This window comes from Drosophila yakuba, chromosome 4 (assembly GCF_016746365.2).
Source record: "Drosophila yakuba strain Tai18E2 chromosome 4, Prin_Dyak_Tai18E2_2.1, whole genome shotgun sequence".
Lineage (NCBI taxonomy): Eukaryota > Metazoa > Arthropoda > Insecta > Diptera > Drosophilidae > Drosophila > Drosophila yakuba.
In genome coordinates this window covers 185,624-199,005 of record NC_052531.2, presented here as the reverse complement: position 1 = coordinate 199,005, position 13,382 = coordinate 185,624, and the positions used below count along the sequence as shown (strand labels likewise).

General features: G+C 46.6%; 2 protein-coding genes across 2 annotated transcripts; both read right to left on the bottom strand.

The window, feature by feature from the left end:
• Window positions 1-8,179: 8,179 nt before the first annotated feature.
• LOC122319624 lies at window positions 8,180-9,152 on the bottom strand. The gene is made up of 3 exons (XM_043207209.1): window positions 8,925-9,152; window positions 8,418-8,613; window positions 8,180-8,338 (listed from the first exon to the last, which is right to left on the bottom strand). Exons 1-2 carry the CDS (start codon window positions 9,053-9,055, stop codon window positions 8,421-8,423), a joined length of 324 nt encoding a protein of 107 aa, XP_043063144.1. The 5' UTR covers window positions 9,056-9,152; the 3' UTR covers window positions 8,180-8,338; window positions 8,418-8,420.
• Window positions 9,153-12,769: 3,617 nt separating this feature from the next.
• On the bottom strand, window positions 12,770-13,348 carry LOC26535376. Its single transcript, XM_015191264.2, has 2 exons — window positions 13,024-13,348; window positions 12,770-12,868 (listed from the first exon to the last, which is right to left on the bottom strand). Exons 1-2 carry the CDS (start codon window positions 13,264-13,266, stop codon window positions 12,809-12,811), a joined length of 303 nt encoding a protein of 100 aa, XP_015046750.1. The 5' UTR covers window positions 13,267-13,348; the 3' UTR covers window positions 12,770-12,808.
• Between the last annotated feature and the right edge of the window lie 34 nt (window positions 13,349-13,382).

Sequence of the window (13,382 nt, the reverse complement as noted above, 5' to 3'; positions counted from 1 at the left end):
GTCAATGCTCTGCGCAAGATCTGCCGCTTACCCTATGGCCAATACTTCAGCCTGGAATATGCTGCATTGGCTTGGAAGCTTATACGACAGCCTCATTTCAGGGTCTGTACAGTATATGCCCGCTCCAACTCCTCCTTCCATCTTGGAGCCGTCCGTGTATATATTGAGGTGTTGAGCATGGTCCTGACCTGTTTTCCAGTCGTCTGGTCCCATGAATGTTGTTGTTCTTACATCCGGGCACGTTCTGGTGACCATATAGTCAGATATGGTGCTCATGGCTCGACAAATTGAACTATGCCCGTTCCTTGTAGAGACATATTCCCTGATGCAACTAGGCGTTGTGCGGCCTTTCCTGCAATCATTTGCGCGTGGATGTCTAGGGGTTCAACTCCAATTATAGTTTCGAGTGCTTTTGTGGGGGTGGACCTCAACGCCCCTGTTATGCAGAACAGTGCCTGCCGCTGAGTTCTTTCCATGAGCTTGTTGTATGTCTTCTTTTCCATAGCCTGCCACCACACTAAGACTCCATACATCAGAGTTCGACGCACCACCGAGATGTAAGCCCAGTGCATTAGAGCGGGTGAGAGGCCCCATGTGGTGCTAAGCAAATTCTTGGATGCATATAGCGCAATGGTGGCCTTTTTCTCCCTCTTTATTACATTGGGCTTCCATGTCAGCTTGCTGTCTAAAACAATTCCAAGGTACCAACAAATGTTTGCATGGGGGCCTCAGGATCTTCCTCCATTCGTTCAAGCAATGACTCAACGAGTCGCGCATGCACCAACTTGCACGGCGGCTCGGTTATCTTGCCACGATCAAGTGTCGTTAGGTCGCCTCACTGACTTTTAGCCTCTTCTCGGGCTTCTTCGCTTTCTGGGGGAGGGCCTGCCTCCTTTGATCCGCGTTGGCGATCTCGGTTGAGCGTTGCCTCTTGTTGGCAAGCGACTCCTTCACCTTGTTGGCGAATCCGCCCGTTGATGCCATGTTGGAAAGTTTGGCGAAGGGCAGCCTGCCCTCTACGACCCTTTGCTCGGCCCAGGTTAGAGCGGGATAGGGCAGCTTTTCTTGAGCCGGCTCAGGATGCGAAGGGCGGCATTGTATTGCGCCTTAGCCTTCATCCCCAGGCTTGAACGCTTTAGCCCGTCCCTGCGCGGGGAGCTGGTTCCTGGTTTCGGCGAGCGGTGAAAGATTTCCTCCTCTTCTTTAGAGAGGTCCACGCTCTCCAGGTCCGAGTCTGTATCGACTATGGCACCTGAGTGGCTTAGCCTCCCTTGAGTTGTTGTTGTGGCAGTAGCATTGCAACTGACATGACCTGCTCCCGTCAAATCCCCACGCAGAGGGGATTGCTCCTCCATTTCACAAAGAACTCTTGGTTTGTTTTCCGGGGAACCACCCACTTTCGTTTTATGCCTAACCGCCAGGCACCCATGGCAAATGGTTAATTTCCCCCTGCTTTTCGAGCGAAAGGAATTGAACCGCTGCCTTAGCTAGACACTGTATTACCGCGGACGGAGCAAGTAGCAATGCATTACCCGTTGTTCGGGATAATGCAGTGCCCATGGCTCAGCCGGCGCCCTCGTGGAGGGTTCAGATGGAGGATTTTTACCAGCCTTTTCCTTTAGTAAATAAGAGCTGATTTATTATAAAAACAGGCATTTACTTTTAATTTCGGGTAGACAAAAGTGCCCGTTTTACAAATCTAAAAATTCTTACGGTTTCGAAAACCGGAGCACCAATTCTACGATTACCGGAGCATGCCTGATAGTCAAATGTTTGTGTATTATAAGTCGAACTAATGTCCCGTCAGTTGACTTAGGACAACGCTAAAAATAAAAAAACCTGAATAAATAGTTTTCACTTCTTTATTTCTTTGATCTCAGCTTAAGACTTAAGACAAAAATCTTTCTTGTGCTGTCCATTTGTTTACATTATTTCGGGAACGAGATCGCCTGCCATATTGATTGTATACAATAATTGAAGATTTGGAGTGTCACTTAGGGAGAGCGGCATCGCTTTCTCCGGATGTGGATTATTTAAAGCGTGCACACTCAGCGTATTCTTATATATTCCAACAGTACTATATATGTGAATATGTCACTATATAGATAGAAACATAACTAGTAGTTTCGCTGACATGGCGGCTGAGCTCCACATCGTGCTTTGCGGCTTATTAAGAAGAACAGGGTCATCAATCTGCCCATAGCGCTGGATCTATTCTAATCACTGCTGCCGACCTACTGCTTTCTGCACAGCTCTTAGAAAATATTTAATTTAGCTTAAATATTAATTTTTAACAGACTCGTAAAAAATGTAAACGGATTCTAGAGAGTAAAACATATAGCCCAATAAACGGGAGTTATCTCTATAAGTAAATAGTATTTTAATGTTCTAAATATCCACAGCCATTAAAATATAATGTTAAATAAACAGAAAAAGCAGAATATATTCCAACAAATAAAGTTATAAACATAATTGGGAGTACTGTTCTTTGTTGATTTGCGCCAAACGGAGTTCACGGAAACCCATAAAAAAAATAGAACGCTACAGTCGAAATCCCCGTCTATCTGATGAGCGTTACACAGCTAGTGGAGAAATTTCCACACTGACAGTTTTTGACGGATTGGGGGCGTTAGAGTGGGAGTGGAAAAAAGTTTTTTGGCAATTCGATACAAATTTACCACACTAATACAATAATGAAACAATATCAAAACATTTTTCAAACGTGGGCGTTAGAATGGGCGAGAAAAATGTACAAAAGTAACAAAAATGTGAAAAAATATCAAAACATTTGTCAAAAGTGTGGGCGTGGTAGTTTTTGACGGTTTGTGGGCATAAGGGTGGGCGTGGCAAAGAGATTTTTATAAAAAAATATATAACAAAAATTTTTTTACAAAAGTATAGGCGGCTTGTAAGCGTTGCAAAAACTCGATAGCAATGCACAAGACTAATAAGAAAAGGAAAAATTATAAAAACTTTTTCAAAAGTTTCGGTTTGTGGGCGTGGAAACATGAATCGAAAAACTCTCTCCATTAAAATGGAATTGCATAAATTTCTGTTCCTCATAGTTATGAATTCGGTTTAGTCTGTGAGACCGTATCTTGGCCACCAAAAAAATATATGACTAGTATCTATTTTTGTGCCAGTTTCTGTTAGCTTAAGTACTGGGCCTTTGAATCGGTTAATTAATTTATTTATTAATTATTAAGTATTTGGCTGCATTTCTTTTTTTTCAAAGTGCCGTTGCAAAGAATTTAATGGACCACCACTCAAAGATATTGATTTTTCTGTTCGTGATCCAGTTGTATGTATTGTTCCATTTTCCTTTTGGAACTCCTAACTCCTTTCCTTAAAATATAAAGAATTTGACAATGCATGTCAAATATCTTTGTAATATAGAACCAACAATAGTCCCTGTTATAAAAATAAATAAATGATATCAAATATAACGTTTAAAAATGATATGTCGATATTTTAGTGTATGAATCGAAATCCATCCCTCGACTGGTGGACTTATATTTTATTTTCAGAAAAATATATACATCAAACAAAATACTGTAGGAACATAGTAGAAATACCTCAATGTGTATAGTAAGTAATATTATATATAATATAACGACTGTGTACCATTGTACATCGATACTACCGATTTTTTGATCGAGATTTTGGATCACTTCTTCTGGTCGGCGTTCTAAAAAAGTAAGTTTGTGATGTTGTGTAGAAAAAAAAAGTTTAAAAAAATGCAATCCACGGGTAATACAAAATTAATTTTTTATATTATTTACCTACAATAAGTCTAAGTTAATTGCCGTTTTGGTACATTTTTACTTAGTTTTATCTAAAAATTTCCAGGATATAAAAAAACAAACATTAGAAAAGTTAATATACAAATTTTCAAAGAATGTATAGATCTAAAATAATAAATTTATTGTATTGTATAAATTTAAAATAAGAATCACATCAATTGGAGTCGACTTTTCGAAGGTTAGTAAACGCATCAAGATTGATTGACAACTCTAGAAGTGTGTTTAACACGGTTCTTCATCGTGCAACGTTAAAATAATAAAGTAACACTCCCCGAAAAAAAAAATTTTTAGGCAGAAAATTTGACATATCTGATATGTGGATGAGGATGCGCTATGTCAGTTGCTTTCTGGAGAGTATATACTTTTGTGTGTGTGACTATAAATAGTTGGCTAGCATCATCTTTCATATAACGTGTTGCATTCTGACGGTGATCGATAGCCGCGGGCGAAAGAAATATCGTCTGGAATGAGCACCTAAGGCGAGGTTGGCAGTCCCAAGGGGAGAAGGGGAAAGTGGGATGTATGTAGAGCGCCCCCTACCGTTCACACCCAAGAAAGGGGAAGTGTGGATGGTATGTGTAGAGAGGGGAACACCGACGCAGTGCATCCACACACACTAAGACGGGAAATGAGCACTGGCATTGGCCTTGAAGTCGGTTCTCGGCCTATGTAAAGGGAAAGGAGGAAGCAAAAGAATAGGAAAGGGAACCGGCAGAGCCGAGCCCATAAATAGGGCGAGGTGACCGCCATGTGGGCCAGAGAAAATTTGGGAATCGGACGACCCGCTGCCGCGAACGAAATCTAACGGCCGTATTTTAAAATCGGTGGCACACATAAACGTGTGAGTGCGGTCGGTCTACCGGAGGTGAAAGCTCCGAAGAAACGTTTAGTGATGTTTTTTTTTATTGTTGGTATAGGAAAATTCAGATAATTTAACCCGATCCGGAGATCGACGGGAGCAGGACGGGAGCAGAACAGGAAGACCCGGCAGCCGGAAGTGGAAAATAAATGTGAGTCCGTTCCGAGAGGGCATAGGCATTATATTTATATATCTGGGTTACAGAGGGTGTACAGGCATTTTCTTGACCCCGGGATATCCACAGTTTGGACCCGGGGAGACCTTTTCTGGAACCCGTGGTGGATTCCAACCTAAAATCCCGCCGAGGACCAAGCCAGAACGCCCGGGAGAAGCTCGCCCAAAAAAAAAAAAAAAATTTAGAATAATTATTTATTTACAATTATTTATTTATTTATTTAATCCGCCTTATTTATTCGCATCTATTTATTTATTTCTATTTATTTATTAATCGTTATTTATTTATTTATTTAACTTATTTATGTGCCCGTGTTAAAATTATGTAAAAATATTCGTCCGTGTGTAATTATTTATTTATTTATTTTAGTGGCGTTTAGCATGCCCTAAACAGACACACAAATATTTGTTTGACAGACAAAAAAAACCTAAAACACGTAAACGATGATAAAAAATTTATAAATATGATATAAATAACCAATAATTTATGTATAATTAAATCGCGCTGAGTCCAAGCCAAATTAAATCTAAATCTTGAGATACGACCTCCGAGAAGACCAGGCCGATCCTGTGTAGGGGTATGGACCTTTCATAAATAACCACCTGACCCGTCTCAGCCCCTGATCCTCTTTGGAGCTCCATGTAGGCAGGAATTCTGAAGTGAAATGAGGGTTTATTAATTTTATTAATTTATATATATTTATATGTCAATACCCGTGCAGTAGTTTCGCCTCTTTGTTGTCCTCTCCAGCTCTTTAGTCGTCCCTTTTTTTTTTTTTGTATCGTATTTGCTTTGGCCCAGGGCGATGGAAGCCTAAAATTTTGGAAAAATGAAAAAAAATGTTGTTTAGTATAATTGAATATTTAAATAAGTAAAGATTATAACGATGAATTGCTAGAGCGTATTATTTAGGGGGGGGGGAGATGAACGGATGAGCCGATAACCTGGAGGAAGCCGATGAACCACCTGCCTGGGAGATCCTCAAATTGGAAATAGACGGATCCTTGGTAGGGATGGGTGCGTCAGGGTCCTTTCCATCGAAGACCCAAATCTGCGTCGTGTCGTCCGGTATTAGTCCTTCACTTGTAGTTTCTGTTGATGTTTCTTTTGTTGTTTTTTGTGGATTCCATGCCGAGTGGAATTTATGGTGCGACCTGTGGGCACAGGGGAAGAATCCGCCCTGTTGATGACTGGCTAGCCGGCCTTGCCCCATCAAAATCAGCAGGCCGTAACATAATGGCGCCCAATGCTTAAACCAGGAATGGGATGGCGAAGGTCCTCTAAAAAGGACATTCGAGCCCATACGCGGAAAAGGAGATAAAAATAAAAATCCAGTGGGGGAATGGAATCCACGTGGTGCCGGCAGACCAGGTTGGAACGCGTGCGATGGCTTATGTCGGCTATCCAAAAAGCCGAACATAATTGCTCGCCGCGGAAAGACCTGGGATGCTGGAAAAAAATAAACCACAAAGTAATTGTTCATATTTGTAGTAATTTTGTCGTTGTACTCACCTAAAGTGTAGAGATCCTCCAAGCGAAGGGTATGTCGCTAGCGGCGGATACCGTCAGCTAGTTTTGCGACCCGATCGGTGCCTGGTGGCGAACGGAGGACTCGCAATGGGATGAGTCGGTAGGAGAGTCTTCTGCTGGTTGCGGCGCGAATGTGCGCGGGGGAATGGCTGGTCTCCGGGTGGCCCATGGGAACACAGGGTTCACCATGCGATGCACCCGGGACGGCCATAGAACTGGCAAGCGCATCCGCGGCGCAACTGGACATGAAGCAGAGTAGATATGTGAGCGCCCTCGATGCCCTATCTTCCAGGAAGAAGATAGAGGATCCGATGGAGCTCGCAATGGTATACAACTCGATCGCAGAGGTTGATGAAAGACGCAGGAAAGCATGTGGAAGTTGGCTCCGGTTAGGCATCACTCCTTTTCTTTTTCCCCCCTTTGTTGTCCAATTGAGTTTCCGTTTTTTGTTTGGCTTTGTTGTTTTCGTCTAGAAAAGGAAAAGAAAGCGTGTTTAGGGTAAGGAACAGAAATTAGCAGGTAGAGTAGGTTCATGGTTAGCAGATATAACTTGCGGTCCGGAGCTGATAAGATGACAACTAGAACTCCCCCGCCGGAAGGGCAGCAGCTCAGAGCGGAAGATGGCACGGCAGGCGGCGCAGCCGGTGCAGCCGGCGATAACTGGGAAATCTCTCCCCCACGGGGAATCCCGAGCGATATCGCGTCGACGATAAATGTTGCGGTGGCTCAGACGAACGAGACGCACAGGGCGGCGACCAAAATAAGCTCGCCGTGGAAGACTTTGTGTTCCGCGTGGAATACCTGCAACGGCAGTCTCGGTGTTCCTGGGACCAGGTGCTGGGTAGCTTCTACCAGCTGATGCGAGGCCAGGCTGCAGAGTGGTACTGGCAATATGTCAAAGAGAGCCCTCCGCAGACATGGGAGGACCTCAAGGAGAACCTGGTGGTGAGGTTCCGGGGCATCGGAGGCGAGTTCGAGCGCAGACGAGCACTCCAAGATCGACGGCAACAGCCAGGCGAGTCCGTCGAGGATTATTTCCGAGCGATGCGGCGGCTGGGAAACAGACTGCTGGCACCGATACCGGAGGCGGAAATGATCCGCATAGTTAAAAAGGGACTTACCGCCGAGGTCGCCCGGTTTGTTTATGCCCTGAGGGTGTACAGCGTGGACCAGCTGCGAGAGGAGTGCCTCGAAGTGGAGGAGGCCTTCATGAGGCGGGAACGGGACAGCCGAGCCTCATACCGCGCGCCGGCCAAGTTTCCGTCGAGCGGACGACAGGTGGAGGAAGTGGCGATGGAGTCATCCGACGGCGAAGCGGGAGAGCCGGAGCCGTACATCGAGGAAGTTTCCAGGCAGCGAATTAGTTGCTGGAACTGCGGGCAGCCGGACCACGGATTCCGTGATTGCGCATCGTCGGAGCGGAAGATCTTCTGCTACCGCTGCGGGAAGCCAGAGGTGATCACACCGAACTGCCCGGTATGTGCGGGAAACGGGAGGACGAGCGCCGGAAAGGTGGGAGACCCGCGCTCGAAGTACAGGTCCAACCGACAGTAAACCTTCCGCCGAAGCCACCAACAATTAAACCTAAGGTAGAGAGTAATAAAATCGTCATTAAGAATAGCAATAAGCTGAGATACTTACCAGCGGAGGAACGGATGCAGAAGTACCTTGAGGTTCGGAACCGAATATTTGCCAACCACCAGATAGACGGGATGCGGAGCGTCAGCCGGAGGCTTTTAAAGGCCAGATCACGATTCCGGCAGAGGCATCAGACGCGACGTGCCGTGGTTGAAGCCGTTCGTCGGGGCATGGGAGGTGATCCCAGGGTGTTTGCCGAGGTCCGGATACATGGCAAGCCCATTTCCGGTTTGCTGGACACAGGCGCGTCCATTAACGTCCTGGGAAAAGGCAGCCGTGAAATGCTGGAGGAGCTCAGGGTCCGCATGGACAAGTACACGTCGATCGTGAGGACTGCGGCGGGAGAAGACCGGTCAATTATAGGTCGAGTACACGTTCCGGTAGAATTTAAGGGAGTGGAGAAGGTACTTACCTTTTACGTATGCCCGTACCTGGAGCAAGAGCTATACCTTGGGATCGATTTCTGGAGGAAATTCGCGTTGGCACCGGCTATCCTCGGAGAGATACCAACAACGAATCCGAAGGCGAACGTGGAGGAATTGTGGGACGCAACAAATCCGTGGCTGGATGGCAAAGCCGGTAAAGAGTCTGTAATCGAGGAGTGGAACCTGCAAGAAGAAGATAAAAATCGGTTAGAAGCGGTAAAGAAAGAGTTCCTAGCGTTCGAGGACGTCGGTCTGGGTAAGACATCGGTGGAGACACATCGGATCCAGCTCGTGGAAGGCGCAGAGCCGTTTAAGGATCGGCATTATCCACAATCGCCAGCGATGCAGGAGATTGTGTGGGCCGAAGTCGACAAAATGCTGGAGCTGGGCGTGATCGAGGTCAGCGAGAGTCCGTGGAGTAACCGCACGACAGTGGTGCGAAGGCCGGACAAAAATAGGTTCTGCTTAGACGCACGGAAGCTGAACAACCTCACCGTGAAGGATGCTTATCCACTGCCATGCATCGAGGGAATCCTGTCCAGAATCGAGCAGACCTACTATATTTCAAGCGTCGACTTGAAATTCGCATTCTGGCAGGTGGAGTTGGATCCTGAAAGCCGTCCATATACAGCGTTTACGGTTGCGGGGAGGCCCTTGTACCAGTTCGCCATGATGCCGTTTGGCCTGTGCAATGCGGCGCAGCGGCTATGTCGACTGATGGACAAGGTGACTCCAGCGCGGTTGAGATCGAACGTCTTTGTGTACCTGGACGACCTGCTAATCATCGCTCCAGACTTCGAGACCCATCTAAAGTATCTCCGGTTGGTAGCGGAATGCCTGAAAAAAGCGAATTTGACGATGGGTTTAAAAAAATCAAAATTTTGCTACAGGGCGTTGAAATACCTCGGGTTCATAATCGGTGGGGGGACACTTCGGATGGATGGGGAAGCTTCCTGGGAACAGCGGGATGGTACCGCCGGTTCATCAAGGACTTCGCGACCATGGCGGCCCCGCTCACCGACGCACTGAAAAAAGGAAAGAACACCCGATTAGTGCTGAACGACGAGGCCAAGGACGCGATACAGGCCCTAAAGACGGCGCTTACCTCGGCTCCTGTCTTGGTTCACGCCGATTTTAGAAGGCCATTCGTTGTCCAGTGCGACGCGTCGCACTATGGAGTTGGAGCAGTCCTGTTCCAATACGACGAGGAAAAGAACGAACGTCCGATTGCCTACTTCTCCGCAAAGCTAAACAAACATCAGATAAATTATTCTGTGACGGAGAAGGAGTGCTTGGCAGCCGTACTTGCCATCGAAAAGTTCCGGCCCTACGTGGAACTGATGCAGTTCACGGTCATCACCGACCACGCCAGTCTGAAGTGGCTGATGACCATGAAAGACCTTAGTGGGCTCCTGGCACGATGGTCACTCAGGTTGCAGAGCTTCGACTTCCAGATAGCGCACCGGAAGGGATCCGAAAACGTTGTGGCCGACACGCTGTCCAGATGCGTAGAGGAGCTGAAACTGGATGCCGACGATGCCCTCGGGTTCGCCACGACGGAGTTCGAATCTGAGAAGTACAAGGAGATTCGGGATGAGATTCTGGAGAATCAGGATCGACTGCCGGATGTCCGATTGGAAGGGAACCTCGTCTTCAAACGCAACGGATTCGACAGATTGGAGGAGGAAGTCGAAGGAGGGTCTTGGAAGCTGTGGATCCCAGCCTCGCTCACAGCTGGCCTGATCGCGACGGCCCACGACGAACCGACGTCAGGACACGGAGGCGTAAGGAAGACGCTGCAGCGACTCCAGCGGCAATATTACTGGCCGAAGATGACGACTCAAGTCCGAGACTTTGTGGGGCAATGCATCCAATGCAAGGAGTCGAAGGCTCCAAATTACCGCACACAGGTCGGGATAGGGCAGGAAGTGGTGACTGAGAGGCCATTCCAGAAACTCTACATAGATTTCCTAGGCAAATATCCAAGATCCAAGCGAGGAAAGGCCTGGATATTTGTAGTAGTAGACCACTTCTCCAAATTCACATTCCTGAAGGCCATGAACGAAGCCACAACGTCCAACGTCATCGAGTTCCTGGTGCAGGAGGTGTTCTTCAAGTTTGGAGTGCCGGAGGTAATCCACTCCGACAATGGGAAGCAGTTCATTGCCAAAGCTTTTCAGGAGATGATGGAGGCGTACGGGGTCCAGCATATGCGGACGGCAGTGTACTCGCCGCAAAGCAACGCTGCAGAGCGGGTAAACCGGACAGTACTGGCCGCAATCCGGACATATTTGGAGCAGGACCACCGAGACTGGGACGCATATCTGCCGGAAATCGAAGTCGCGATAAGGAACTCTGTCCACGAAGCGACAGGCGTCACGCCGTTCTTCGCGGTATTCGGGCAGCAGATGTACCTCCACGGCAGCTGCTACAAACTGGCCAGGAAACTGCGGTCAATGACGGATCATGAGGTAGTTGCGTTGAACTCGCAGAACAAGAGAGACATCATCCGCGAACGTATCAGCCAACACTTGCATCAGGCCTACGAGCGGAGCAGCCGGCAATACAACAAGCGCGCCCGTGAGTTCCGCGTGAAACCAGGCCAAGAAGTGTTCCGGCGTAACTTCACCCTGAGCGATTTCGGGAAGAATTACAACGCCAAGTTCGCCCGGAAGTTCGCGAGGTGCCGAATCAGGAGGCCGGTCGGGAACAACATGTTCGAGTTGGAGGACCTGGCGGGGAAACCTATTGGCATCTATCATGCGAAAGACCTGCGGTTGTAAGGGAAGAACGACACGCTCAAGATAGGGATAAAGCAGGATGCTTACCGTGGGTGTGGCCTACGTTGGGGTAACCCAGGAGCAAAGGGGCAAGGGCCGATCGCCGGGTGAACACCGCAGAGCGTGTCCGAGTTTTTTGTTTCCATAATTTGTTTGTTTACGTGTTGGCGTGGAATGCTCGCGAATATTCCCCTCCCTATTCGATTGGCGAATTTTCGCGTGGTGTTGCATTCTGACGGTGATCGATAGCCGCGGGCGAAAGAAATATCGTCTGGAATGAGCACCTAAGGCGAGGTTGGCAGTCCTAAGGGGAGAAGGGGAAAGTGGGATGTATGTAGAGCGCCCCCTACCGTTCACACCCAAGAAAGGGGAAGTGTGGATGGTATGTGTAGAGAGGGGAACACCGACGCAGTGCATCCACACACACTAAGACGGGAAATGAGCACTGGCATTGGCCTTGAAGTCGGTTCTCGGCCTATGTAAAGGGAAAGGAGGAAGCAAAAGAATAGGAAAGGGAACCGGCAGAGCCGAGCCCATAAATAGGGCGAGGTGACCGCCATGTGGGCCAGAGAAAATTTGGGAATCGGACGACCCGCTGCCGCGAACGAAATCTAACGGCCGTATTTTAAAATCGGTGGCACACATAAACGTGTGAGTGCGGTCGGTCTACCGGAGGTGAAAGCTCCGAAGAAACGTTTAGTGATGTTTTTTTTTATTGTTGGTATAGGAAAATTCAGATAATTTAACCCGATCCGGAGATCGACGGGAGCAGGACGGGAGCAGAACAGGAAGACCCGGCAGCCGGAAGTGGAAAATAAATGTGAGTCCGTTCCGAGAGGGCATAGGCATTATATTTATATATCTGGGTTACAGAGGGTGTACAGGCATTTTCTTGACCCCGGGATATCCACAGTTTGGACCCGGGGAGACCTTTTCTGGAACCCGTGGTGGATTCCAACCTAAAATCCCGCCGAGGACCAAGCCAGAACGCCCGGGAGAAGCTCGCCCAAAAAAAAAAAAAAAATTTAGAATAATTATTTATTTACAATTATTTATTTATTTATTTAATCCGCCTTATTTATTCGCATCTATTTATTTATTTCTATTTATTTATTAATCGTTATTTATTTATTTATTTAACTTATTTATGTGCCCGTGTTAAAATTATGTAAAAATATTCGTCCGTGTGTAATTATTTATTTATTTATTTTAGTGGCGTTTAGCATGCCCTAAACAGACACACAAATATTTGTTTGACAGACAAAAAAAACCTAAAACACGTAAACGATGATAAAAAATTTATAAATATCATATAAATAACCAATAATTTATGTATAATTAAATCGCGCTGAGTCCAAGCCAAATTAAATCTAAATCTTGAGATACGACCTCCGAGAAGACCAGGCCGATCCTGTGTAGGGGTATGGACCTTTCATAAATAACCACCTGACCCGTCTCAGCCCCTGATCCTCTTTGGAGCTCCATGTAGGCAGGAATTCTGAAGTGAAATGAGGGTTTATTAATTTTATTAATTTATATATATTTATATGTCAATACCCGTGCAGTAGTTTCGCGTCTTTGTTGTCCTCTCCAGCTCTTTAGTCGTCCCTTTTTTTTTTTTTTGTATCGTATTTGCTTTGGCCCAGGGCGATGGAAGCCTAAAATTTTGGAAAAATGAAAAAAAATGTTGTTTAGTATAATTGAATATTTAAATAAGTAAAGATTATAACGATGAATTGCTAGAGCGTATTATTTAGGGGGGGGAGATGAACGGATGAGCCGATAACCTGGAGGAAGCCGATGAACCACCTGCCTGGGAGATCCTCAAATTGGAAATAGACGGATCCTTGGTAGGGATGGGTGCGTCAGGGTCCTTTCCATCGAAGACCCAAATCTGCGTCGTGTCGTCCGGTATTAGTCCTTCACTTGTAGTTTCTGTTGATGTTTCTTTTGTTGTTTTTTGTGGATTCCATGCCGAGTGGAATTTATGGTGCGACCTGTGGGCACAGGGGAAGAATCCGCCCTGTTGATGACTGGCTAGCCGGCCTTGCCCCATCAAAATCAGCAGGCCGTAACAAACGCTACGAATTAATTCCAATGCCTATTAAGTACAATAAGCAATACACGATACCAGACAAGAAAGTTGTACAATTTGAGCATAGTGGGAGCACT

What these genes read in the sequence shown, in the direction of transcription:
- LOC122319624 (XM_043207209.1), bottom strand. Translation starts at nt 9,055, where the DNA reads ATGGACGGCTTTCAGGATCCAACTCCACCTGCCAGAATGCGAATTTCA. An exon ending in GTGGATAAGCATCCTTCACG is followed by an intron (nt 8,614 to 8,924) that starts GTGAGGTTGTTC and finishes TTCTTCTTGCAG; the next exon opens with GTTCCACTCCTCGATTACAG.
- LOC26535376 (XM_015191264.2), bottom strand. Translation starts at nt 13,266, where the DNA reads ATGGGGCAAGGCCGGCTAGCCAGTCATCAACAGGGCGGATTCTTCCCC. An exon ending in CCAATTTGAGGATCTCCCAG is followed by an intron (nt 12,869 to 13,023) that starts GCAGGTGGTTCA and finishes CCAAAATTTTAG; the next exon opens with GCTTCCATCGCCCTGGGCCA.